Source organism: Prionailurus bengalensis, chromosome E4 (assembly GCF_016509475.1).
Source record: "Prionailurus bengalensis isolate Pbe53 chromosome E4, Fcat_Pben_1.1_paternal_pri, whole genome shotgun sequence".
In the NCBI taxonomy this organism is placed as follows: Eukaryota; Metazoa; Chordata; class Mammalia; order Carnivora; family Felidae; genus Prionailurus; species Prionailurus bengalensis.
The window spans coordinates 21,943,011-21,967,950 of record NC_057360.1 but is presented as its reverse complement, the minus strand read 5'-3'; the positions used below and the strand labels follow the sequence as shown (position 1 = coordinate 21,967,950).

Genomic DNA, 24,940 nt, shown 5'->3' with positions numbered 1-24,940 from the left:
TCCTAAAATATATTACTGTATGAAAAAATCAGTCTTCCAAAATGTATAGCTTGGTTTATTTTTGTAATGGGATGCTACTGAAAATATAGCCAAACCCACTGTCTCCTGGCTAAAGGAAAACAAGTGTAAAGGTCTAAAGCAAGGTAAAATTATAAAGTAAACCTTTACCCTTCAGATTCTGCCTCCACAAATACTTCATCTCCATCATCACCTGTTGCTGTTTCATTTGTTGTGGATAAAGTGCCAGTGGACGTCGTCACCATTGGAACCGACTGAGAGGCGTGCTCTGAAGCATCAGAGGTGGTACTCTCAGTAAATACGGTCACTTTAAAATGAAAAGAAACGACAACTTTAACTTGGTGGCTTACCAAATCTTTAGCCAGAAGATGTCTCACAGGTTCCCATTTTACCAAGAATGTACGTAATCTACCAGTCTGCCTGTGATACTTACCAGGGGCTGCCACTTGTAGAGGTGTGGTGGGAACACTTCGGCCACCTGACTCTTCTTCATGAGCTAGGAAGAGGGGTGTTTCATACATTCCTAAACCTAAAGACAATTCTAAATATTAATGAATGATTGAAAGAACATAAAACTGTCAATATGCTAGGTATCTGAAAGAAAAAAAATGAATCAGTGGAGACACACAAGTTTGCTGTAGCCCACTTATTTCGCACCATCAGGCAAAAATCAGTCTCTCAAAATGTAAATGTAACTGAAACACATCCTTTAAGTTCACAGACACTCAGAAGCCTTTAAAAAAGTACCTAAGATGCTAGTCCTGTGATTTCATATAAGCTAACTTTATGGAATACCCAACTAAATCAGGTCCTACGTTAGAATCTACTCACCAAAACTACAAGATATGACTCCTCCCCTTTTTGTTAAAGAAACTGAATTTCAAGGAGGCTAATCAACTTTGCCAAGTTGCAAAACTAGTAGGTGGTAGCATTCCAATTTAAGCCTAGACCTGACTTCCAAGCCTAGGAATTGTCCTATAAAATAAAAAATCATGTAAGATTTCAATTTATATAAAAGATACAGTATATGGCTTACATGATCCTTTATTTTGGGCTTATAAAAGTAGTATGCTTTCCTTATTCACTTACAAAATGCCATACAGCTTCCCACAAATATAGTTGGTTATATGGATGCCGACTGAGGATTAAAAGGTAATTAATTCCACAAAAAGCATAATTCATGTTTAACAGCCAACTAGTATTACTTAACTTAGGGATCATTTTATGCCACATATTTTACACATTTTATATTTCTTACTTTCAATGTCAGTAGACAATATCTAGTTAATTTTATACCTTTAACTAGAAATGTAAAGTACCAAACTAAACATAAAACATGCTGCATTCCTTTCAACAACTTTAAAATGGCTCATTGTACCTATGTTCAACAAATATTCCTAAATAGTTTGTACATGTATGACATATAGGAGCCAGAAGAAATAAAAATGTAAAATCTAGTCCTTATGCTCAAAGATCTGAGAACTTTGTTGGAAAGGTAAGATTTATATGTAAGGCAACATTTAACAAGTAGTAAATACAGCTTTTCCCAAAAATCTGCAGAGGAATTACTTAGATATCAATTTTTTAAAAAAGTTTATATTTGCTCACTTTAAAAAAAAATCACATCAGAATAGCTTATTACTTGAATACGTGCAAATCCAGGAGATCTAAGCATTTATTTATCTATTTACCTCCTTGAGAAGCAAGCTGGCCAAGATCAGAGTGACTTGAACTTGTCTGTGGCATATCTTCAGGTGGCCCAAACCGGAATCTAGGAACACCAGCAACCTGTGGGGAGCTAAATAGACAAAAATGAATTTAAGATAAAATTTAAAGTTACTTTGTTTAAATCACAATGATAGGAAACAACATAGAAGGAAGAATAAGCACAAAGTAGGAAGAAAACAGATTAGAAATAAAGTTGATTACAGAAATCCTTATAAAAATATTTTCAAAATATCAGTTGTCAATGAATTTAGTAGTAAGATTACATGTGATTTATATATATTTAATTTATCAGTAACTTTCAGCTCTCCTGAACTATGCCTCACATTTCCTGAATCTACTGGATCTCTATCTCCATGTAGATACACTGAAAACAACACAAATCTAAAATGAGAAGTACCAAAAAAAAGAGTCATGAGACAAAGTCTTGTCTTGGTTTTTCACTGTTGAGTCATAGATAAGCCACCTCTAGCCCACTTCCTCTCTGAAAGAGCTCATCACACGGCTCCCAAGGTCTAGAAAAAGTCTAGACCCTGTTAGATGGCTAGAAACTTGTCTTCCCCTTGTGCCCACACCTCACCCTACCCTTCCACCTTCTTTCACTAGCCAGCCACTAATGTTTATGGATTATTCCTCTGTGTTACTCTTAAATCTATTTTCTTTTCCATGTCAACACTATTGCTTTAGTTAAAGATGTTCTCTTTCAGGTGGATTGTTAAACTTATCTTCATAAAATTATTAGAACCTTGCATTCTGACCTATGCAAGAATCTGCTAACTGGCTGTCACTCAGAACCAGCTTACTGGAGTCTCTTTCTGATAGGCTGACTTCCAGAAGGGAAGGGCAGACACTGATCAGTTGGCTTGGAAAAGTGTGTTAACCAAGATGAGTTATGGTTAATTGAGCAAGTTTAAAATAGGTTTTGATGGGCATATATTATATGGGCATATATTTTCCCAAGTCTCTGGAACTTTTTCATTCTGGTATTCAAGTACATCCTATTATGCACCTAATACTTTAGTTACAATTAAACGAGTACTTTCACATGGAAAGCTTTTTTATCCTTTAAGAGAAGTGGTTTGGCTCAAGTTAACACAGGTTCTAGAGCCAGAATGACTGGTTCTAAATAATAAACTGTCATTTTCTTGCTGTCTGTTAATATCTCTGTGCTTCCTTATAATGTAAAACAGCAACAATAATGGTGTCTAGGCTCATAGCTATAAAGATTAAATAAACAGATTCATGGAAATGCTCAAAAGTGGTAGGTAATTCTTTTCCAAGACTCAATTCAATGTTGTCCCCATTAAGTCTCATATTAATTTCCCCTAACTTCTTTGTATTAAAAAGCCTATTGCTTATCCTTTTATTCTCCTAGACTGAGTAGGCGACAATTAGTTTCCTCATATGCTTGGCTTTTGAAATAATGCCATCCTTCACGATCACTGCCATTACCAACACCTTCATCAACATCTGCAAGGCATTTACTACATACCAGGTAATATTCTAACCATGTTAGTATAAATCAGTTCATTTAATTCCCACAATTTCTATGGTACTAACTACCGTATTATGCTCATTAGTAAAATGAGAATAGAGAATAGAATAGAGAACCTAAATAACCTGACACAGCTGGCAAGCAGTACAGCTAAGTTTCAAACCCAGGCATTCTGACTCCAGAGGCTGTGTTCTTAACCACTGTTATAATGCCTTTAAATTTCAAATTCCTAATGGAAGCCACTATATTTCATTCACCTTTATATCATTTTCCCCAACACTACATCCTCAGCCCTCCTACCCCAGTGCTCAGGACACAATTAGAAGACTCAATAAGTAATGAATCACTCAAATATAAACAAACTAACAGGGAAAAAGGAAGAATATGATTAGTTACAAAATATGTTTCTCGTTCATTAACTTACTGAATTGCTTCAGCAAATCCATCAGTGCGATGTGGTACCACAAGAGTTGGAGTACTGGGAACTGTTCTGTCCTCATCATCAAAAAAGTGCTGCTGCTGAAATGAAGGCAGAAAATGGAATCAACAGCATGACAGAAACACATGTATGGACTACGTAAGTATGTGCTGAACAAATGAGTCACTTTCACATAATGGGTAGATAGTTACCATGCCACCTATTCCCGGAGTCAACTGAAGCCCACGTCCTACAGACTGCCTCCGAGTCATCTGAATTCTCTGTGTCAAGAAGGGAATTACATTTGTTTTAAGGAATCAGGCAATGAAACAAGAACCAAATACCAATAGATACAGCTTACTACACTGATCATAACAGCACTGAAATGTTAGCATATAATGTAACCACCAGGGTATCTTTTCAGGAAAAATTGCTTATATTTGCACTAAAGAAATCAGTTTTAAATAGCGATAAATTTTTAAATGTACAGACTATAATACTGACCAACAAATACTTTATTAACCAAAAGACAAAATATTAACCAATATTTAAAACCAATCTCTGATCCTATTTTATTTGTATGTAGCTAATTACTATTTCCTTAATTTAAGACATTAGGGAATGTGCCTTTGGATCTTAAAGCTTAATTATTCTTTGTAGCTCAAATAGCAATATGGTCTTCACATAAACTGTTGCCCAATTTAGGCAATTCTGAATTGGTAGATTTGGTATATATTGCAGGATCCATACACAATCCATTAAGGCTATATTTTTACCTAATGAGGTTATCTTCATCTGTGGTATTTTAGAAGAATCTACACCTGACAGTTTTCAGTACACCATAACGTAGCGTAAGAGTCAAGTTAGATTAGTAAGAGCCTTTGTAGTTTTCCTGCTATTTCTGTAAGAGTTTCTGATTAAGAGATGTTCAACCCTATTACAAAGAGTGCTACATGCTAAGGATCATGAACACTATCATTAATTAGGAAAATGGAAATTAATATGTATGAATGAAACAAAAGGAGAGAAAAAAATGTTCTGTTAAGCAGAATAGTAATTTCCTTTTGAAGAAAAAACATGCGCACCATAGAAAAAGAAACCTTCAAAATACATGGTGGTCTGCTGCTAAAATAAAATTTACTTTATTTAAAATCCCAGAAACCCTTTTCCTTTTTTTAACCTTTAGAAAAAGTGACCAGACATTTATTTGTTATGACTGTAACCATTTCAATTTATACACAACTTTTAGTAAGCCTTGCCTTTCTAAAACTTGCTTCACTTATGAAGTAAATTACTGACATATTTTAAGGAAAAGAAGTAAGAGATTAGTTTCAGTTCAAAAAACTTCATAAAAATATGCTAAAACGTTAAAAAGTTCATTTAACTTCTGGAAAAAATTGTATCTAACAGAAAGGAGGAGAGATAAAGCCAAGATTTTTTAGTTTATTTTTCAGATTGACCAGTACTTTTAATACCTGAACTGGTGGTCCCAATTCTTGAGGTGGAGCATGAATGGTCAGGCGTGGGGGCAGAGGGTGTGGAGGGCGTCTCGGAGACTGAGGTGCTCGAGGAGTCTGTCTTTCAGATGCTGATGATGGCTGTTGTTCTCTAGAAATGTCCTGGGAAAAAGATGGCTCCGCAGTACCTGCACTGCCTTCACCTAGAGGAAAAGAGAAGCTTATTTTGAACTATTAAATTTATCACAGAATAACTTGGACAATCCCCTAGAAGTATAAATTTTGCCACTAGGAATGTTCACCTCACTAATACTTTCAGAAGGAAAGCAGTGAGGTGTGGACAATGGGAGTGCAATTATCAGCTGTGCAGCCTTAGGCAAGTCCCTTAACCTCTCTGAGTCTATTTCTCTGGTTGGTTAATGGAACCAGCTAAAAAATACTTCTGTATTTTCGGATTCTTAAACTTGTAATTTCAATGTCTTGATCTTCAGATGTCTAGGTCTTCTACATACGTGGTAAAAACAACAGAAGCTGTTTCCCACTGGGAAAGTAAATAGGCTATCACAGAATTTAGCAGTTTTAAAAGTCTGAGGTCTGGAATCAGATTCTAGCTATAACATTTAATAACTATGTGATCTTTTTTTTCCCTCTTCTTTTTTAAGTAATCTCTATGCCCAATGTGGGGCTCAAACTGACAACCCCGAGATCAAGAGCTGCATGTTCTACCGACTGCATGTCCTGAGCCAGCCAGGTGCCCCCTCAGATTCTTAATTGGTACCTAAACTGATAAGCTCATTCTAAGAATATAGTTGACTCTTGAACAACACGGGTTTGAACTGCACAGGTCCATATATGCAGATTTTTTACAGTGCAGTACAATAATTATATGTTCTCCTCATGATTGCCTTAATAATGTTTTCTTTTCTCTAGCTTACTTTATTAAAAGAATACAGTATGTGATACAATATACAAAAACATGTTAATTGTTTTACGATATCATTAAGGCTTCTAGGTCAACAGTTAGCCATTAGTAGTCAAATTCTGGGGGGGTCAGAAGTTATACTTGAATATTTGACTATACAGGGGGTTTGGCATCCTTAACCCTGGCATTGTTCAATTTAATGTTAAGTACAGTTGCTCAGGAAAAGCATTCTTTTTGTAACTTTTTGGCAACATACCAAATACATCCACTAACTTAATTTTATCCAGATCACTAGGCCTATTTTTGTTTGACTGTAAAAAAGAAAGTCTCCAGTAAGTATTCAATGAACATCTATTATATGCTTTGTATCTGGGAAAAAAATGGCTACCAACATTGGCCCTGAAAAGACTTAACTTTCAGTGATAATACTTAAAAGGGCAAAACATATTTCTTCCTGTATCCCAACTATGTGACACATGTTTCTTAAATCTACAAAATGTTTTATAAAATGCAAATTATGACCCCAAATTATCATTAATCTCTCTCCTTATGTCCCTTAAAAAGTAATATGTTTTAGTATATGGTTTAATATTCATTAGTTTATTTTTTTTCCTAAAAAATTTAAAAGCTGAAAGGTTGCCTATGCCCTTGCTTTATCTTAATTCACATGAGCACATACCATGCATTTATTTTTTAAGTTCATTTATTCATTTTGAAAGAGAGAGAGAAAGTAAGGGAGAGAGAAGTAGGGAAGGGCAGAAAGAGAGGGAAAGAGCGAATCCCAAGCAGGCTCCGCACTATCGGCACAGAGCCGACGTGGGGCTTGAACTCACAAACTACAAGATCATGACCTGGGCCAAAGTCAAGAGTTGGACATTTAACCCACCAAGCCACCCACAAGCCCCATACCTTGCATTTTTAAATGTGCAGGTTTATACAGAAATTCAGACACAGTTTTCCCAATAGTCCACATATATAAGGCTTTATTACATTACCCTTTGTGATTTTGGCTCAGTATTATTTATAAAACCAGGATATTAGACCAGATGATCACCAATTCTTTAAAACACATTTAAAAATGTTCTAAAATAAATTTTTCTATGATTTCCAGAATCCTTTAATACCTACAACATTTCAGTGAGGTCTGGACTCACCCTCTCAAACATTTAACAAAAAGCATGTTACGATGACCACAGTATCTTTTATTCAATGGAAAACCAGTAAACATTGCAAAGCTCCAACACCCACAAATCCTAAATGTACAACTTGATTTAGATGACCTCTTCTGGCTGTGAACTGCTATTACCACTGTTAGAGGCCCCTGACTGAACTTTTTCCACTTAATAAAAACAGCAGCAACACATTACATTTACAATACTTTACAGACTTCGGAATGTTTGAATCTTACAAAAGTCTGATGTGGCAGCAAAGACAGTATAATGACTTTAGTGATAAATATAGTAGACTTTACATGAGAGAATAACAAACCTAGAATAAGCTAATCTCTTGCTTGCTAATTTACTAACCAAGTTTCATTCCTTACATGATAATCAAATGCTATCCTAGCTTAGAAGATATTACCAGAAATATTCAATTAAAAAAGGTCTCCTTAAAAAAAGTCTCACCACTGTTCTGAGAATCAGCAGCTCTCTGATTACTTTCACCTCCACCCATACTTTCTTCTGTTTCTGTACCTGGATCAGTTCCATCACCACCCTAAAAACAAAATATGAGGAATAAGTGCAAATATATTAGTTACCTTAAAAACATCATAACCAACCTAAACCACAATAACAACAAACAAACAAACAAATCCAAAGGTCTAAGAAGTGTTAGTGTTCTGACAACACAGGCCTCTGTATACCCTTGGAAAACAGTTTTTCTAGCAAGTTCTTAATTCTAGCCACTTACCTCAGCATCATCAGCTTCATATCCATCATTGCCATCTGCACTACCAGTGCCTTCGTTACTATCTTCACCCTCATCTCCCATCCCTGTGTCATCCTCATCATCATCCTCATCTTCCTCATCTTCTTCATAATCCTAGCAGAAAAATTCCCAAGGAAAAACAAAGATCTTTGATGTAGCACACATATTCTGCACATCCTAACAGCGTGTTTAAAAATTTCAATAGGGGCGCCTGGGTGGCTGAGTCGGTTGAGCGACCGACTTCGGCTCAGGTCACGATCTCACAGCTCATGAATTTGAGCCCCGCGTCGGGCTCTATGCTGACAGCTCAGAGCCTGGTGCCTGCTTCCGATTCTGTGTCTCCCTCTCTCTCTTCCCCTAACCCCCTTGTATTCTGTCTCTGTCTCTCTCAAAAATAAATACACATTAAAAAAAAAAAAAATTTCAGTGACACACCGTTGATCAGGATACAGGAATTGTCCTGAGAGTTATATGGAATTATGTCAGTGGCAGCAAATAGCAAAACTGTGAGGTTTACTGGAATGAGTACTGTAATAATCAGTTCTGTATTCTAACTGTTGACATGAGACCAGTTCAAAGATCAAAGCTCCGAGGTGTCCAAAAAGTGTTAGGTGGTCCAGTTGATTCTCAATTTAAAAAGTGGCACTGAAGAAAAAACATGATGGAATTATACTAAACTATGAGCCTTTAAAAACCACTGTTTGATTAATGAAAGAATCTCAAATGAATGGTTATCAATAAGGATTAATTCCCAAAATAAAAAATAAAGTTTCACTTAAATTATGCTTCAATTAGCAAAAAAACAAAAACACACACACAAAAGACACAAAAAAACCTTCCATTATTTTTGAAAAAAATTATGTGACTAAACAAGAAAAAAAAACCCCTTTTTTTTATCTCCAGAAACGATAGAGCTTACAACTGAATCCAGTTAGTTGTCCGTAATATTTAAAACTAAGTTCAATTAATTTAACAAATTTAGCAAATCCTAAAAGGGCTTAGCAATTAAAAAAAAAGATGGACTTTTTATCACTTGTTCTATGCTCAATTCCATTATAAAATATTAATTTCAGAACTATTGGGATAAAAAAAGCAAAATAACCTATTTAAACTGACAGGGAAGCAGATGTTACTGGTTGATGAATTAGCAGTTTTAAGGATTGGAGCATTTCACCCAGCAGTTTAAAAATAATGGATGATTTACCTCATGCTCTCCATCATTTTCATCATCATCCTCTTCCTCATCGTCACTGTCAATTACAATGACATCATCTCCTTTGCCTTGACCATCTTGGGATGAAGTTGTTGTTTGCTGATCTGACTGAAGGGGTCCAAGGTCTATTTGTAGAGACTGAGAGGTTTCTTCACTGTCTTCCATCGGAGTATAATCTCCCTGGGTAACTCCCTTATAAGAGTGAAAAAAAAAATACAAAGAAAAACAATTTTTTTTAAAGTAAAATATACTTAAAACTATCAGTGAGATACTGTATATCTAAGACAAAAAAACACTTGTGGACTAGTAGCATTTTGTTTTTAAAACGTGATTTTTAGGGGCGCCTGGGTGGCTCAGTCAGTTAAGTGTCCGACTTCGGCTCAAGTCATGATCTCACGGTCCGTGAGTTCAAGCCCCGCGTCGGGCTCTGGGCTGACAGCTCAGAGCCTGGAGCCTGCTTCAGATTCTGTGTCTCCCTCTCTCTCTGACCCTCCCCCGTTCATGCTCTGTCTCTCTCTGTCTCAAAAATAAATAAACATTAAAAAAATAAATAAATAAAAATAAAATAAAATGTGATTTTTATTAAAAGAAGAATTAATTTGAAACACACGCTAGAGAAAATAAATCGGGTTTCTTTACCGTCTTCTTGTAGAGGAAGCATTATAAATCCATTGAGTAATACTCCAATACAAAAAAATGCATATATACAGATATATGTGTATGAAAACCGGCATGATAGTGTAGATCAGTGTTGTCCAACAGAAACACAATGTGATCCACGATGTGATTCACACATGTAATTTTCAATTTTCTAGTAGTCATTTAAAAAATGAAAACAAGTGAAATCAGTTTATATTCTTTATACAAAATATTATTTCAATATGTAATCAAACTAAGAATTTTTAAGTAGATATTCCACCTTTTAAAATTTATAATTAAGTCCTTTATTATCCAATGTAGATTTTTATACTCACAGTCTATCTCAATTCAGACTAGCTCTATTTCAAGTGTTCAACAGCCAATGTGGTTAGTTGACAGTGTAGTTGCAGACCAAAGTCAGAAAAAAAGAATATTCACAGGCTTGCAACTTATTATTATAAAAAAAAAATTTATTCCCCAAACCAGAAATAGCCTGGAAAACACACTAAACAAAATAAGCTATTATTATTGTCTTTTTTTAAAACAGCTGCCTTTTTAAGACAATGTTTACTTATTTTTGAGAGAGAGAGAGAGAGACAGAGGGAGAGAATGAGTGGGGGAGGGGCAGAGAGAGAGGGAGGCACAGAATCCGAAGCAGGCTCCAGGCTCTGAGCTGTCAGCACAGAGCCTGACACAGGGCGTGAACTCATGATCCACAAGATCATGATGGGAGCCAAAGTCGGATGCTTAACTGAATGAGGCACCCAGGTACCCCTATTATTATGGTCTTTTTACAAAGGTGCTTCTATCCCTAATAACTCAGTATACTGTTCTCAAACCATGTTAAAGACATTAGACGTGAATATAATTCTTTGCTTAATTCACCCTCACAATTCTATTTTGTTAGCCTCTGAAATCAACTGTAATTTAAGCTTTATTTTTGTTATTTACTATAAAAAATTAAATGACTACTTTTTGGTTAAGCACTCAGCAAAATCTATTTTTTTTAAAAAAATTTTTTTTTCAACGTTTTTATTTATTTTTGGGACAGAGAGAGACAGAGCATGAACGGGGGAGGGGCAGAGAGAGAGGGAGACAACAGAATCGGAAACAGGCTCCAGGCTCTGAGCCATCAGCCTAGAGCCTGACGCGGGGCTCGAACTCATGGACCGCGAGATCGTGACCTGGCTGAAGTCGAACGCCTAACCGACTGCGCCCAGGCGCCCCAAAATCTATTTTTTATACAGGCCCAAAGCAATGTCTTGTGAATTCCTTCACAAAGATTATATTTGCTGTAATGGGAAAAAATGAGTAATTTATGGTATAATTAAAAATGTGCTTCAAAGTGACAGGCTTATTTCAAGAAAAGCAATGCTTACAAAGAACATCTGCTTCAATGTCAGAAAACCAGAAAAATGAACTGTTACACATCAGTAGATAATGCTAAAAGTGGAATGGAATGCCAAATGGTACTTCTGAGTCACAGGCAATTTTGCCAATCTCAAGAAAAAACTTTGTACAGAAGACTTTAGTATAATTTGACCAAGTCTCGCAAGAAATTAGAAATTCAAGTATTATTTCAAAACTATTATTATGCTTTTCAGATATGACACTCTGAAAGACACGTGAAATGGAGGTCATTTAGAGTACTGTGCACTCATTTTTAAGGTTTAATTTTCTGCTTTAATTAAGGAAAATAGGGAAAATTAACTTAAAAATTAATACATCTAAGAAATCAAAATTCACTTGCAATCTATGGTTGCTTATGATCTGCTTGAAACAATCCCTTAATTTTATATAGATAATATTAGAATAAATGATCCTAAAAATTTATCCAGACAGAACATACTATTTCAAGCTGAGGAGTATAACTAGAAACTAGACAGCCTAAGTTTAAGTCCCAGCTCCAGTGCTATCAGAAGTTGAGTATGTTACTTACCTGAGCATCATATAATAGGGCTGTTGAGGATTAAATTGGCTAATAACTGCTGATTTCTTAGAACACTTGGGATGCACAGTAAGGAACTGTATTAATTATCAGTTGTTAAACTATTAATATTACTATATTACGAATTCTCAATTATTGTGGCAGAGGGATGAAAGAAAAGTAATAGTACCTAAAACAGTATCTGCCACGTATTTTTAGTACTTATGATACTAAAAATCACGTTATATTATTCCAACAGATGAGAAGGCTTAAGGCCTTAAGGCTTACAATCAATGACTTGCCACAGTCACACAACTTTTTAGTGGTAGTCAGGAATGGAACATAATGGTTTATAGCTTCAGAGTCTAAGAACTAGTGAGGCTGCCTCTGGAGAAGCCTCATTTACAGCTCAAAAAATGAAGAAAAATTCAAATGCATTTCCTTTCATCGGTTGTTTTAATCCCATAAGAGAAGCAATAGAGGGGAGAGCAATAAAGGACCACCAAATGGGCACTATGGATTAACCCAAGACTCAACCAGCACTCATCTTTCCAAATAGTTAAGAGTGTATAATCTTTACTCATGACAACTCTTAGCCTGCAAAAATTCTGTGTTAAGTATAATAAAAACATCTCTTTAACAAAGTTTATAAGGCAGTATACTAACCAGGAGTAAAACAAAACAGAAATTGCAATGGTAATTCTAATGTTATTTCATTAAATATAAAAGCATCAAGTTAAAAAAAAAGTCCAAGTAATGTTACAATTTGTCAAAGCTGATTTCATTCATGAAATGCAACAATTTACTACTTTAAATGTTTTACTTACTTCTCCAATGGAATCTTGAGAATCTTGGTTGTATACTTGAGTCTCTACCTCTCCATCAGTACTTTCTTCTGCCATCACTTCTTCCTGAATAATAATACAAAGTGTGTTAACCAGATCAATTTACTAGATGAAGAGTCACCTGCTCAGCTAGTTTTCCCAAAATAAAAACTTAAATCTATAATTTTATGAAACTGCTCTTACATTACATACATACAACAGAAATGCTCTTACATTTATATGATATAACCAACCACAGTTCTCTTCAGTATAAACAAGCTTATAAACACTAATTAAATACATGCTAATGAAATTAATTTAGTAGTTTTAACGTTTCATGGTAAAACTTAATTCATTACAACTTTAGCTTCAACAAAAGAAAATAAAGGAACACAGTTTTGGTTAATCTGAGAAAAAGATGGCAGGTAACAGTTTAAAATGTCCATGAGACAATAAACTCCTTATTCTTTGATTAGAAAAAATAACCATTCATTCCATTGAAATGGAATACAACTTAAGTTTTTATAACTGTCTTTTTTTAATTGAAATGGGAAATAATTCAGTCAAAACATATGCCAAGAATTATAAACAAATGTTGGCAAAGCAACAATACCTGAGCTGTCAGTTGAAGCTTTGCAGTAAGTTCAACGAGAGTTTTCCAAGTAATGGATTTTGGCTCCAACAGGTCCATGCACCTAATAATGTGACTGAAAGACTTACCTCAGTTCCTACAGGGGTAACACTTTTCAACTTCTTTGGAAGAGGCATTTCCACGGTATCATCAGAGACTTGGTCTGATGCTTCTATGGTGCTATCCTCTTCCTCTTCACGTGTCCGTTTAGGCAAAGAAGAACTTGGGGTAGCCGAAACTTTGAAATTACATAATTAAAATCTTGAATTAGAGGATAACAAACTGAATGAAACAAAGTTAGTTTTTGAAACATTTTGGTCGTTTAACTGAAGAAAGATATAGTAAACACTTAACTGAACAGTTCAACGTAATTTATTCCTGCTAATATACGTGTAAGCAAAGAGTAACTGGGGTGCCTGTGTGGCTCAGTTGGCTAAGTGTCTGACTCTTGATTTCAGCTCAGGTCATGATCTCATGGTTGTGAGATGAGCCCAGAGTTGCACTCCAAACTCTGTTTAAGATTCTCTCTCCCTCTCCTCTTACTCTCCTCCACACACCTGCTCTCAATCAATGGTCTTATACTATCAATCTTAAATGTGGTTAATAAACCCCATCAACTTTTACAGCAATGCATTTGATTCACGGTGTACTGATGTATAACTGCTATTCACAAAGTTTACGTAGGGCCTTCCATCGCTATAAAATCCAAGACTCCTTGGATAAAAAAATTTACACTGTTTGTTTAGATTTGAAAATCCTTATATGGTCTCCTACATGTTTTTTTTTCCTCTCAGGACCTGTATTAAGTTACATATAATGTTATGGGGTTGTATCACCTTTAAAACCAGTCAAAATAACTGGAAGAGAAGAAAGATCTTAATGACAAAAATGAGTGATCTAGTAGTAAACATGAAATGAAGTGTTAGGAATCCATTCATCCTTCCTAACCCCATTTAGAAAACAAGTATGTACAAAGAATACTCAAGATGTGTATCATGTCCAAGAAAATACAATGCACAGGTCTACTTTAACTTGCTTTTAAAATTAACCTTATCGGGGCGCCTGGGTGGCGCAGTCGGTTAAGCGTCCGACTTCAGCCAGGTCACGATCTTGCGGTCCCTGAGTTCGAGCCCCGCGTCAGGCTCTGGGCTGATGGCTCAGAGCCTGGAGCCTGTTTCTGATTCTGTTGTCTCCCTCTCTCTCTGCCCCTCCCCCGTTCATGCTCTGTCTCTCTCTGTCCCAAAAATAAATAAACATTGGAAAAAAAAAAAATTAAAAAAAAAAAAATTAACCTTATCAAAAAAAAAAAAATTAAAACAAAATAAATGAAATTAAGCTTACCAGTGCCAAATACTGCTGTGGAAGTAGAAGGCCGCTCAACTGGCGAACTCTGTACAACTTCTACTATGTTGGGGGACAGCTCTTGATTTGCAGGCTCTATCTGAGGATGACTCTGCTGGGTGGGTTGCACAAAAGCTGTAGCCTGCGTTTGTTGCTGAACGGTTAAAATGGGTTGAGGGATCGAAGGCTGGACATTAGGACTAGTAGAACGAACAGAACCACTTGCACTTCCAAACACTGGAACATGTTCCACAGGCCCTTCTGACTGCATCGCTGAAAAATAATTATAATATTTAATATATGAAGTTTCCTATTCTTAGCAAACTTGGATTTTTCCCTCCCTACTATGTTACAGGTAACATTTTACAGTTATTTGTGTATGTATCTCTCACCACTCACTAGGCAAAAACAGTGTGAGTAAAGGTAATTAATGTATTCTGCATTTTTGTGTTGCCTATGTGACTGACATGGTAGTGTGCAGTTTGGTGGTTGAATTAAATAAGTCTCTGAAACTCTTTGCATCTATGATTTTATTTAAATCATAACCAAATAAGATAAATTAAGAAGCTCAAAAACAAATTACACAGTTTTATTATTAGTAATGAGTAAGAAACTAGCCATGGGAACACAGTGAAGAAAATACTGAAATGGTCAGACAGTTTCAGTGAAAGAGTGGTGTCTGCATTGAACCAGTGGTTTAGTATGCTTTCCAAGGTGGCTTTCATATCGTCTTCCTAAGCCATTAGAAGTAAGTATGTTGGCCTTAGAAAAACATGCTATGTACTTATAGGTGTGTTATTTTCCTCCTCCTTCAGCTTAAAAACAATAACAACAACCAAAAAAAAACAAAGCAAAAAGAAAGGGAAGGAAGGAGGAAGGAAATTCACTGCATTAACAAGTATCCTGGGAGGCACACACTTGAAAATATTAACTGCCCACTTTTACTATATGTTTGTCTTTAGCTTTAGTGGAAGCCTTATTTATCCTTGAACTTACTGCTATCTTCTCATAATAAATCTAAATGAGTAGTCAGTCTGATCAGATTTATTATTTTACTTACCTTCCTGTGATTCCACTTGTGTAGTGGGCATCACTGTAGCTGTTGGGGTTGTAGTAGGATTTGTAACAGTTGCAGGTGTGACCATTGGGCGGATACTAGCCCTGGGTGTTGACTTATTCCCAGCCATAGCTGCAGCTGTCACTTTACTTGGAGTAGACACAACAGGAGTTGGCTTGATATTGGCTGTTGGTGGGTCTGATGTGCTGGCACTTACAGAGGGGAAAATGCAAGAATAATGATTCATATAAAGTTACTATAAATACTTCTTATAAAGTACATATATTCTATCAAAACAAAAAGTGCCACATAAAGTAATCTGGATAAAGAACAAAACTGGAGGTACCGCAATCCCAGATTTCAAGATACAATGGGGTGGCTTAGCTGGTTAGGCATCCGACTCTTGACTTTGGTTCAGGTCATGATCCCAGGGATGTGGGATCAAGGCCTGAGTCAGGTTCTATGGGGCTGACAGGATGCAGCCTGCTTGGGATTCTCTCTCCCTCTCTTTGCCCCTCCCTGCTCACATGCACATGCTCTCTCTCATATAACTCTTAAAAAAAAAAAAAGGATATACTGCAGTACTCAAAACAGTATGGTACTAGAACATGAACAGACACAAGATCAATGGAACAGAATAGAGAGCCCAGAAATAAACTCACGATTATATGATCAATTAATTCATAACAAAGGAAGCATGAATACACACAGAGAAAAAGACAGTCTCTTTAACAAATGGTTGAGAAAACTGGACAGCTATATGCAAAATAATGAATTTCTTATACCACACACAAAAATAAACTCAAAATGGAATAAAGACCTAAATATGAGACTTGAAACCATAAAAATCCTGGAAGAGAGCACAGGTAGTAATTTCTCTGACATTGGACATAGCAGCATTTTTCTAGGTATGTCTCCTGAAGCAAGAAAAGCAAAAGCAAAAAAGTTAAACTATCAGGACTACATAGAAATGAAAAAAATAACCCTCTACACAGCAAAGGAAACAATCGACAAAACCAAGACACTGTACTGAATGGAGACGATATTAGTAAATGATACATCTGATAATGAGTTAATCTCCAAATCACATAAACAAATAATTCAATTAAAAAATGGGCAGAAGACAAGAACAGACATTTCTCCAAAGAAAACATACAAATGGCAACAGACACATGAAAAAGTGCTTAACACGACTAATCATCAGGGAAATAGAAATTAAAATCAAAATGAGATATCACCTCATACAAATCTGAGTGCTAGTATTAAAAAGACAAAAAATAACAAGAGTTGGCAAGGATGTGGAGAAAAGAGAGCACTCATGCACTGCCAATAGGACTGTGAACTGGGGCGCCTGGGTGGGTCAGTCAGTTAAGTGTCCGACAATGGCTCAGGTCATGAACTCGCAGTTTGTGAGTTTGAGTTCTGTGTCGGGCTCTGTGCTGACAGTTTGGAGCCTGGAGCCTGGAGCCTGCTTTGGATTCTGTGTCTCCCTTTCTCTCTGCCCCTCCCCTGACTATGCTCTGTCTGTCTCTCAAAAATAAAAAAATGTTAAAAAAAAAAAAAAAAAAAGAATGTAAATTGGTGTAGCCACTCTGGAAAACAATATGGAGGGCCCTCAAAAAATTAAAAATAGAATTACCATATGATCCAGTAATTCCACTAGTGGGTATTTACACCCACTGAATATGAAAACACTAATTGGAAAAGATATATGCACCCTTGTGTTTACTGCATTATTTACATTAGCCAAACTATGAAAGCACCCCAAGTATCCATCAACAGATGAATGAATAAAGGAAATATGGTATATATACACAGTGGAATATTACTCAGCCATAAAGAAGACTGAAATCTTGCCATTTGTAACAACATGGATGGATTTAGAGTGAAATAAGTCAGCTAGAGAGAGATAAATACCATATAATTTCACTCATATGTGGAATTTAAGAAATAAAATAAATGAACAAAGGAAAATAGAGACAAACAAAAAACAGACTCTTAAATATAGAGAACCAGAGGGGAGGTGGCAGGGTGGGAGGGTGAAACAGATGAAGGGGATGAAGAGTACACTTATGTAGTGATGAATAACTAAGGTAGAGAATTGTTGAATCACTATATTGTATCCCTGAAACTAATACAATACTGTATATTAATTACACTGGAATTAAAAAGAATAAAAACAAACAAAAAACACCAAGTTGTACACTGAAGTAGGTGAATTGTGGGGTTTAATTTTATCTCAATAAAGCTGTTATTAAAAAAAAAAAAAATAATAATAATAAAGAGCACTATGTGTTTCCTCAAGTGAGTGTTTAGTAGGTACAATTGTGTATGAACTCAGACCCTGTATTCAGTTTTTCCTAACACTGCTTTGGGTACTTTTGGCAACCTTGAAAAAAAAAAAAAAGTTACAGAGTGCAATTCTGTATTTTTTGTTCACTAAATGTTTCAAAAGTCTTAGTGAAAAAGTTTTGAATTTAAGCATTAAAAACTACAGTAAATGCTCTACGATCTTGCATCCTGATAATGTTCTGTTTGTCACTGAACTCAGGTGTTAGCCTAGCCTCTGAAATTTGTTATCACAGAACATCACAGAGAATATCAGTAGCCTTGCAGAAGTCTAAAAGATAAAAGATAATCTTGTTTCTTTTGTCACAAAGGTCTACCTGAGAGGACTGAAAGGATGCTGAAAACAAGAGTCCTGGAAAAAAGAGTTGCAACTACACGATGCAGTTTTGTACAGATAAACAGCTTTTTAGTACATAATTTTATAATACAGATTTGTTTTCTCCTCCAAGATCACTCACTCTTGCCTGAACTTTAAAAGAAATAAAAACAGATAAACTGTGACAGAACTAAAACTCACATTCCTCTTTCACCAGAAGCTGGAGTTGTTTTCAATGTGATCTGCCTCTGCTGTTCTGGGACCTATAAAAAGAAAATTATGGATTATTTTGTCTACGCTACAAGAGTTCACTAAACAATGCCATCAAAATATTATACTTTTACTAATTCTCTCTGTATACTTTGTTTAGCCAAAATTTACTGATAAAGGCCTCTAAATCATCAGACACCTTCAAGCACAATGTACAAGGACAAAATGATTTGTCATTTACACAGAATTAGCTAACTACCTTAGTAGTAGGTTCTTGAGGCTCATCTCTCTGCTCAAGGTGTCTCTCTTGATGCTCCCGGAGTTCTCTTTCCAAGCGACTAATTCGACCTTCATACTGGGACTTAAGAGCAGTCATTCGAACATCCAATTCATCTTTCTGCTGATCTAAGGCTCCATTCCTTTGTTTAAGCTCCTCATTTTCTTTAGTTAGCTGATCTTTTACACCTAAAGAAGAAATCACGTGATTCTATTATTATAATCAAACAATGGAAGTAAAGAACTTTTATGCATTTCATAGGTACACAAAGGTTGTATCAGATTCTATTCCTTAGCTTTAACATCTACAATTAATTCTAATACACAATACATCTGAATAAATAAATATCTACATCGATCTATATTTACTACTCCAATATAAAAAATACTGTACCATAACAATGTGTAACTATATCTAAGCTCTCATAAAGATAAAGGATACAGAATAAACTGTAGTCAGTGTAAGTCCTTTTATAAATACAGCTTTTAATATTTCAATACATTACTAAAATACAAGGTTATAAATTCCAAAATTTTCATTTCATACAACCTATAACATACTTAAAAATAATCAGGTAACTTTACTTTTTTTTAATGAAATAAGTTGCTGGGACACTGTATTACAGATCATTAAAAAAATTGCTTACAATAAAACCCAGATGATTGGGCATTTTATTTACCCACTAAGCAGAACAGCAAGCAAAGTGCAATTAGTTCCCAAGCATTCCAGCACTGGGTCCTTCACAAATCAGACATGATATTCTCCACAAAGGGCTGGAGGAACCCCCAGAAAAGTAAGGCACAGAAAATCATTGGGCTAGTAAGAGCCAATGCTATGTAGGAATTTACAGAAGGCCTCTTGGCAAAGCACACAGCAGACCCAAAGGATCTCCCAACAGATGGCAGAAACAGACACACAATAAAGGAGAAGGACCACAGTACTCCCTATTACCAGCCAAAAATTAGGAAAAACTTCATAAATAGATCAGGGACATCCTCATCATTTGAAAATTAAGACTGTTCTAATTCTGTGTCTAAGAGAAATCAACCTAATATTTAAGTTCAAACTCTGGCATATACAGAAATTTACCAGCTAAATGCGCAATTTTTGATTTTGCTGCTACAATGGCCTTTCTTGTTTTTTCTTCCTTTTCAGTTATCTGCTGTCGGAGTTGCTCCTCTTGTGTGGTTCTATCTTGAAGATCCTGGCGGAGTCGTGAAAGCTCAGACTGAAGCTGCACAGTCTGTTCCTGCAGATTTCTTGCTTCTGTCTCTTTTTCAGATAATGTCTTTTAAAGGAAAGCAAAGTATTCATGTAATTCAATTATACCAATATAAACTGTACACCCTGCAGACTTAACATGTAAAACTTATTAATTTGCTTATTTAGATTAAATGGAAATATAAATGTAAAATGTGGTCAAACCATTCAAGTGGATACCTGAAGACGATTAGATACTATTTACACACACATCATTCATGTATAAAAGATAAATATCCATAAAAAAGATAATAAAAATGCTTCCATATGACAAGAGAAACTGTCAGTGTTTAACACATATTTCAAGTATTTAACAAGGAAACAATTACGGACACATACACTCTTCACTACTCTCAGTCATACCTTCTGCAGATTCTCTACTTGACTCTCCAGTGATTTTGACTTTGTTTCAGCTTGATTGAGGGTTTCTTTGAGCTCCTGCATTTCCTGGACTGAGACATGCTGTTCCTGGTGGTCTCCAGAAGATTGAGCCGAAGTCTCCATGGCCTAAGATGACAAACAGTAATAATATACTTCCACATTTATACTCAATAATTCCACTTCCAAAAGTTCATCTAAGGTAATAATCACAACTATGCAAAGAAATTTATCTTAAAAGGTATTCATAAGTGAATTTTCTATGGAATAACTCTAATGTCTGAAAGTAACATGTATTAGTTAAGCAAGTTAGAGTCTTCTATACAACTGGATAATAGCCATCTAATCAAAATGATGCTGCACTATCGATGGATCTCTGACATACAAATATATTTTCACAATAACGCATTAAGTGAAAAAGCACTCAAGTGCTAATGCAGTCAATACTAAGGGGTAATAATTTTGGATATTTTTACATTTTATTTATTTTTTTATTTGAGAGAGAGAAAGAGTACACATGTGCAAGTCTAGGTCAGGGAGAGGGATAGAGGGACAGGGAGGGGGTTGAGACAGAGAGAGAGAGAGAGAGAGAGAGAGAGAGAGAGAAAGAATGAATGAATGAATGAATGAATGAGTATCTTAAGCATGGAGCGTGACATGGGGCTCAATCCCATGACCCTAGAATCATGACCTGAGACGAAATCGAGAGAGGGACGCTCAACTGACTGGGCCACCCAGGCATCCTGCATTTTGGATTTTCAAAATACATTTTCTAATCTAACAGGTGCTAAATATATAATTAAGTTAACATACGTTTGTTTTTACTTCTGGGAATTAATTCAGATTCAAAATGTTACAAGAACTAAACAATTCCTTTTGATAGGTGGCTAATATACATTACTTATGTAAAACTGTAATAAAGTCTGATTAATTATAAAGAACTATCATTTTTTATATACACAATTAAAAAAAAATTTTTTTTCAACGTTTTTTATTTATTTTTGGGACAGAGAGAGACAGAGCATGAATGGGGGAGGGGCAGAGAGAGAGGGAGACACAGAATCGGAAACAGGCTCCAGGCTCTGAGCCATCAGCCCAGAGCCCAACGCGGGGCTCGAACTCCCGGACTGCGAGATGGTGACCTGGCTGAAGTCGGACGCTTAACCGACTGCGCCACCCAGGCGCCCCTATATACACAATTTTAGTCAGCAATAAGTTACAAGAACAGGTCTGAAAAAGGAAAATATTTGAAGTTGGAACACTGAACTAAAATAACAAAGCATTTACTAAAATTTCTTCATGAATTTATAGTGTAACTTGAGGCAAATTAAAGAGATATCTTAAACCAAATAATCATATATAAACTTACAGTTATGTTCAGAATCTAAAAACCAATAAATAAAAATTATAAAGAAAACTTATTACATGAATAAAAGCGTATAAAACAAAGTTGTGTATGTCAAAAATTATATATACAAACATACAAACATAAAGAAAATTACTTCAAAATACCTTATCCTGTTGTGCTTTAAGTTCTTCATACTGAGTCTTGTATCTACGCCCAATCTTCTTGACTTGAGTAATAGTTTTGACTTTTTCCTGGATGTCAATTATTTTGGCATCTAAGTCCTTTTGGATGGTTTCCTTTTCAGTTCTTACTTTATTTAAGTCTTCCTTTAGACTCTGGATTAAGTTCTGGTTGTTCGTCAAAGATGCATTTGATCTAAACAAACAAAAAAATAAAGGAGAAAATAATCAAATGTTAGTACACAGATTTTAAGCCACTTCTGCCTGATACTAAAATACATAATTTCTACTATATTGGGTGTTGAGTAAATATGTTAGGCTTTGTAGTCCACATGTAGTCTTTGTCACATGTCCTTCCTTTTTTACAGTACTTTAAAAATGTGAAAATCTCTCAGTTTACAGGCCGTGCAAATACAGGCATGTAGGTTATAGTCTGCCAACCCCTGTACTTTATCAAACTGAATCTGAAATCACATGACCTGAATTAAGAGTATGGGTTTAACAACTACTACCTGTGATCTTGGGTACCTTTCTGAAACTCAGTTTCCTCATTAAGTACTAATTATTATCTCTCCTACTTAAAATGCCAGACTGCTATAAAACAAAAGAATATACATGAGAAAAATCTATAAGCTGTCAAGTATTACACAAGTAGGAGCTAACATAAATAAATAACACTAAAATTTAAACTTAAAAAAGGTCTCAGAAACATTAATTTTAATTTTAAATTTCTTAACTTTAAAAAGGCACCAGTTCATTGTAAGTTCATTTTAAAAAATTTCTTATTTAAAAACTTTCTTTATTAAACACTTTCAAAATACTCATAAATAAATGCTAACCAAAAGAAGAAAAACCTGCTTGCAAAAGTTATCAACTGTTAAGAAAATAAATACGTTTAGGTTTAGACTCATACCAAAAATGTAGATTTTTAAAAAGTAATAATCATATACATAAAGGCATAAAATTAAATTACTGCTTGCTTGGCTCCATAAGGTAATAAAGGGAAAGCCACATGTAAAGGCTGCAGCACTTTTCATTCTTTCTAACTCAGGAAGCACTTGGGCAGTCAATATATAAAGAGTAGAAATAAACTCAAGATTTCATATATTAATATACAATTTAAGATTTCTTTCCATATACCTTGCAATTTCCGCTTTAAGTCTCCCAATTTCTTCAGTCAACTGCTGAATACGCTTAGTATGAACTTCCTTTTCAGAAAGGAGCTTCCGATATTCTTCTGTATCTGGATCTTTCTGTTGACTTACTAGATGCTAGAATAGCAAAAACGCATAATATGGTTATATAGGTTTTATGAAACTAATGTACTATAATAAAATAGCAGCATATCTAATTATGTTTGCTGTCTTATACATGGTGATCAAGTACCAAACTATAAAATAAGATTGAAGGTTTATTTACCTAAAATCCCTAGCCAAAATGGGAAAGGGAAATAAACGTCATTATGCATTATTTTTTTATAACTGCAAACAAACACTTCAAAATAGTTACAAACAAGTCAAATAAATGAATCTAAAGAAATTATAAGCTTTTAATATTAAATATCCACTTTCATTAAAATGACATTTACAAGGAAAAAATGTCTATAAATCATTACAACTGCATAAAAATAAACTAAATTTAACTGATTCCATTGAGTCAGGAAACAGTGCAGTGAAGTTTACCAGGAACATATCTAGATTTGGAAAGATCACCCTCCTTTCTTATTTTTCAGATTGCTTGTGTGATAAAAACAGGAAAAAAATGGGCTCTAAAATTCTATAACCCTATTCGGATCATAACAATTACTATTCTAGACCATTTTCTAGGAGCCAGGTGCTAAGTGAACTGCTTTACATTTATTAAACTTTTTGTAAAATGAAAAGTGGCTCGGAAATATTAAGGAACTCTCACAAATTGCATAACTACTATCAGGCAAGGCAGATTTCCAATCTTTTGTTTAAATATGGAGCTGGAGTTTCTAACCCTCTAATCAAAATTATACAGTTTTGTCCCCCCAAAAAGTTTTCAGTGACCAAGTCTTTTTAAAGTGCTTCAATCAGCTAGATAAACTCATTTTTTTCATGTACAAAAATATTTTAGAGATACAGGAAAAGCGTAAATTTGGAATTTAAAGAAATAAATTAGCCATTTCTCATCCTCTTAAATGTTGTCCTATTATTTAAAAAATCAACACCTCCATGTTTAATTGCATTTACCTGGTTACGTGCTTTCCAACGTTTGACATCTTCTTCTAGTAACTTCTTCTCTGCTTGCAACATACCGCTTTTCTCACTCAGCTCAGCATTTGCTTCTTGTAAGGGTAAAATATCTAACTCCAGTTTCCTTACCTGAAAATAGTGCCAGTATTTTTTTGAACATCTGATGTAAAAACTCTAACATTGTTAAAAATGACACGTGTTTACTCTTGATTAGGAAGTCCCAAACCTTTGCTTGCATCTGCTGTAAATCCTGTTCTAGCCTCTCTTTTTCTTCTCTTAGCATCTTATTGGTCTCCATCACTACATTCATTGTTTCGGTTTTCTTCATCAGTTCTTCATGCTGAGCCATTGTTTTTGCAGTTACCTAAAGATTTCAAACACACGTGTATACCAACATCCAACAGTAGGTGAAGACTTATCTTTTCCTACCAGTTCTAATCTTTCCTACAAAAAGTAAAAAGGATTTAAATGTCAGCTTTTAAATGGAAATTTTTGAAAGTTGTACGTATTTATTTTTCTGTGATGCAGGCTAACTACAAGTTTAAAATTATAGGGATGAAAACAAAAAGATAAAAATCCCACTAATAAATAATCAGTTCTAACACTGGGTAAAAACATTAATCCAGATCTCTATTATCTATTAATCTTTATTCTTTTTCTTGGTATACTGAATTTATTAATAGTTCTAAAATGATATTATTCCCCCTCCACCATGTTCCCCACTGTTTAGAAATTCTTCATTTCATTCAGTTGTTTCATCACTTTGGTTTTGAGCAATTCTACTGAATATTTCTTCAACGGTGACGAA

At 35.0% G+C, this 24,940-nt stretch overlaps 1 protein-coding gene across 3 annotated transcripts in view; it reads right to left on the bottom strand.

The window, feature by feature from the left end:
- Positions 1-24,940, bottom strand: part of TPR (translocated promoter region, nuclear basket protein) — a 65,769-nt gene that overhangs the window by 5,346 nt on the left and 35,483 nt on the right. For 2 of the 3 annotated variants that reach the window (XM_043568035.1, XM_043568037.1), the window contains 21 exons: positions 24,359-24,496; positions 24,130-24,261; positions 23,054-23,184; positions 21,899-22,109; positions 20,372-20,515; positions 19,838-20,036; positions 18,731-18,936; positions 18,463-18,524; positions 15,600-15,808; positions 14,540-14,812; positions 13,288-13,436; positions 12,571-12,654; positions 9,169-9,369; positions 7,947-8,078; positions 7,661-7,751; positions 5,132-5,316; positions 3,869-3,937; positions 3,663-3,757; positions 1,710-1,816; positions 452-547; positions 169-325 (listed from right to left, as the gene is read on the bottom strand). In XM_043568035.1, coding sequence (XP_043423970.1) covers positions 169-325; positions 452-547; positions 1,710-1,816; positions 3,663-3,757; positions 3,869-3,937; positions 5,132-5,316; positions 7,661-7,751; positions 7,947-8,078; positions 9,169-9,369; positions 12,571-12,654; positions 13,288-13,436; positions 14,540-14,812; positions 15,600-15,808; positions 18,463-18,524; positions 18,731-18,936; positions 19,838-20,036; positions 20,372-20,515; positions 21,899-22,109; positions 23,054-23,184; positions 24,130-24,261; positions 24,359-24,496 — 3,071 coding nt within the window. The remainder of the gene's footprint in view (positions 1-168; positions 326-451; positions 548-1,709; positions 1,817-3,662; positions 3,758-3,868; positions 3,938-5,131; positions 5,317-7,660; positions 7,752-7,946; positions 8,079-9,168; positions 9,370-12,570; positions 12,655-13,287; positions 13,437-14,539; positions 14,813-15,599; positions 15,809-18,462; positions 18,525-18,730; positions 18,937-19,837; positions 20,037-20,371; positions 20,516-21,898; positions 22,110-23,053; positions 23,185-24,129; positions 24,262-24,358; positions 24,497-24,940) is intronic. The other variant, XM_043568036.1, reaches the window with a different exon arrangement.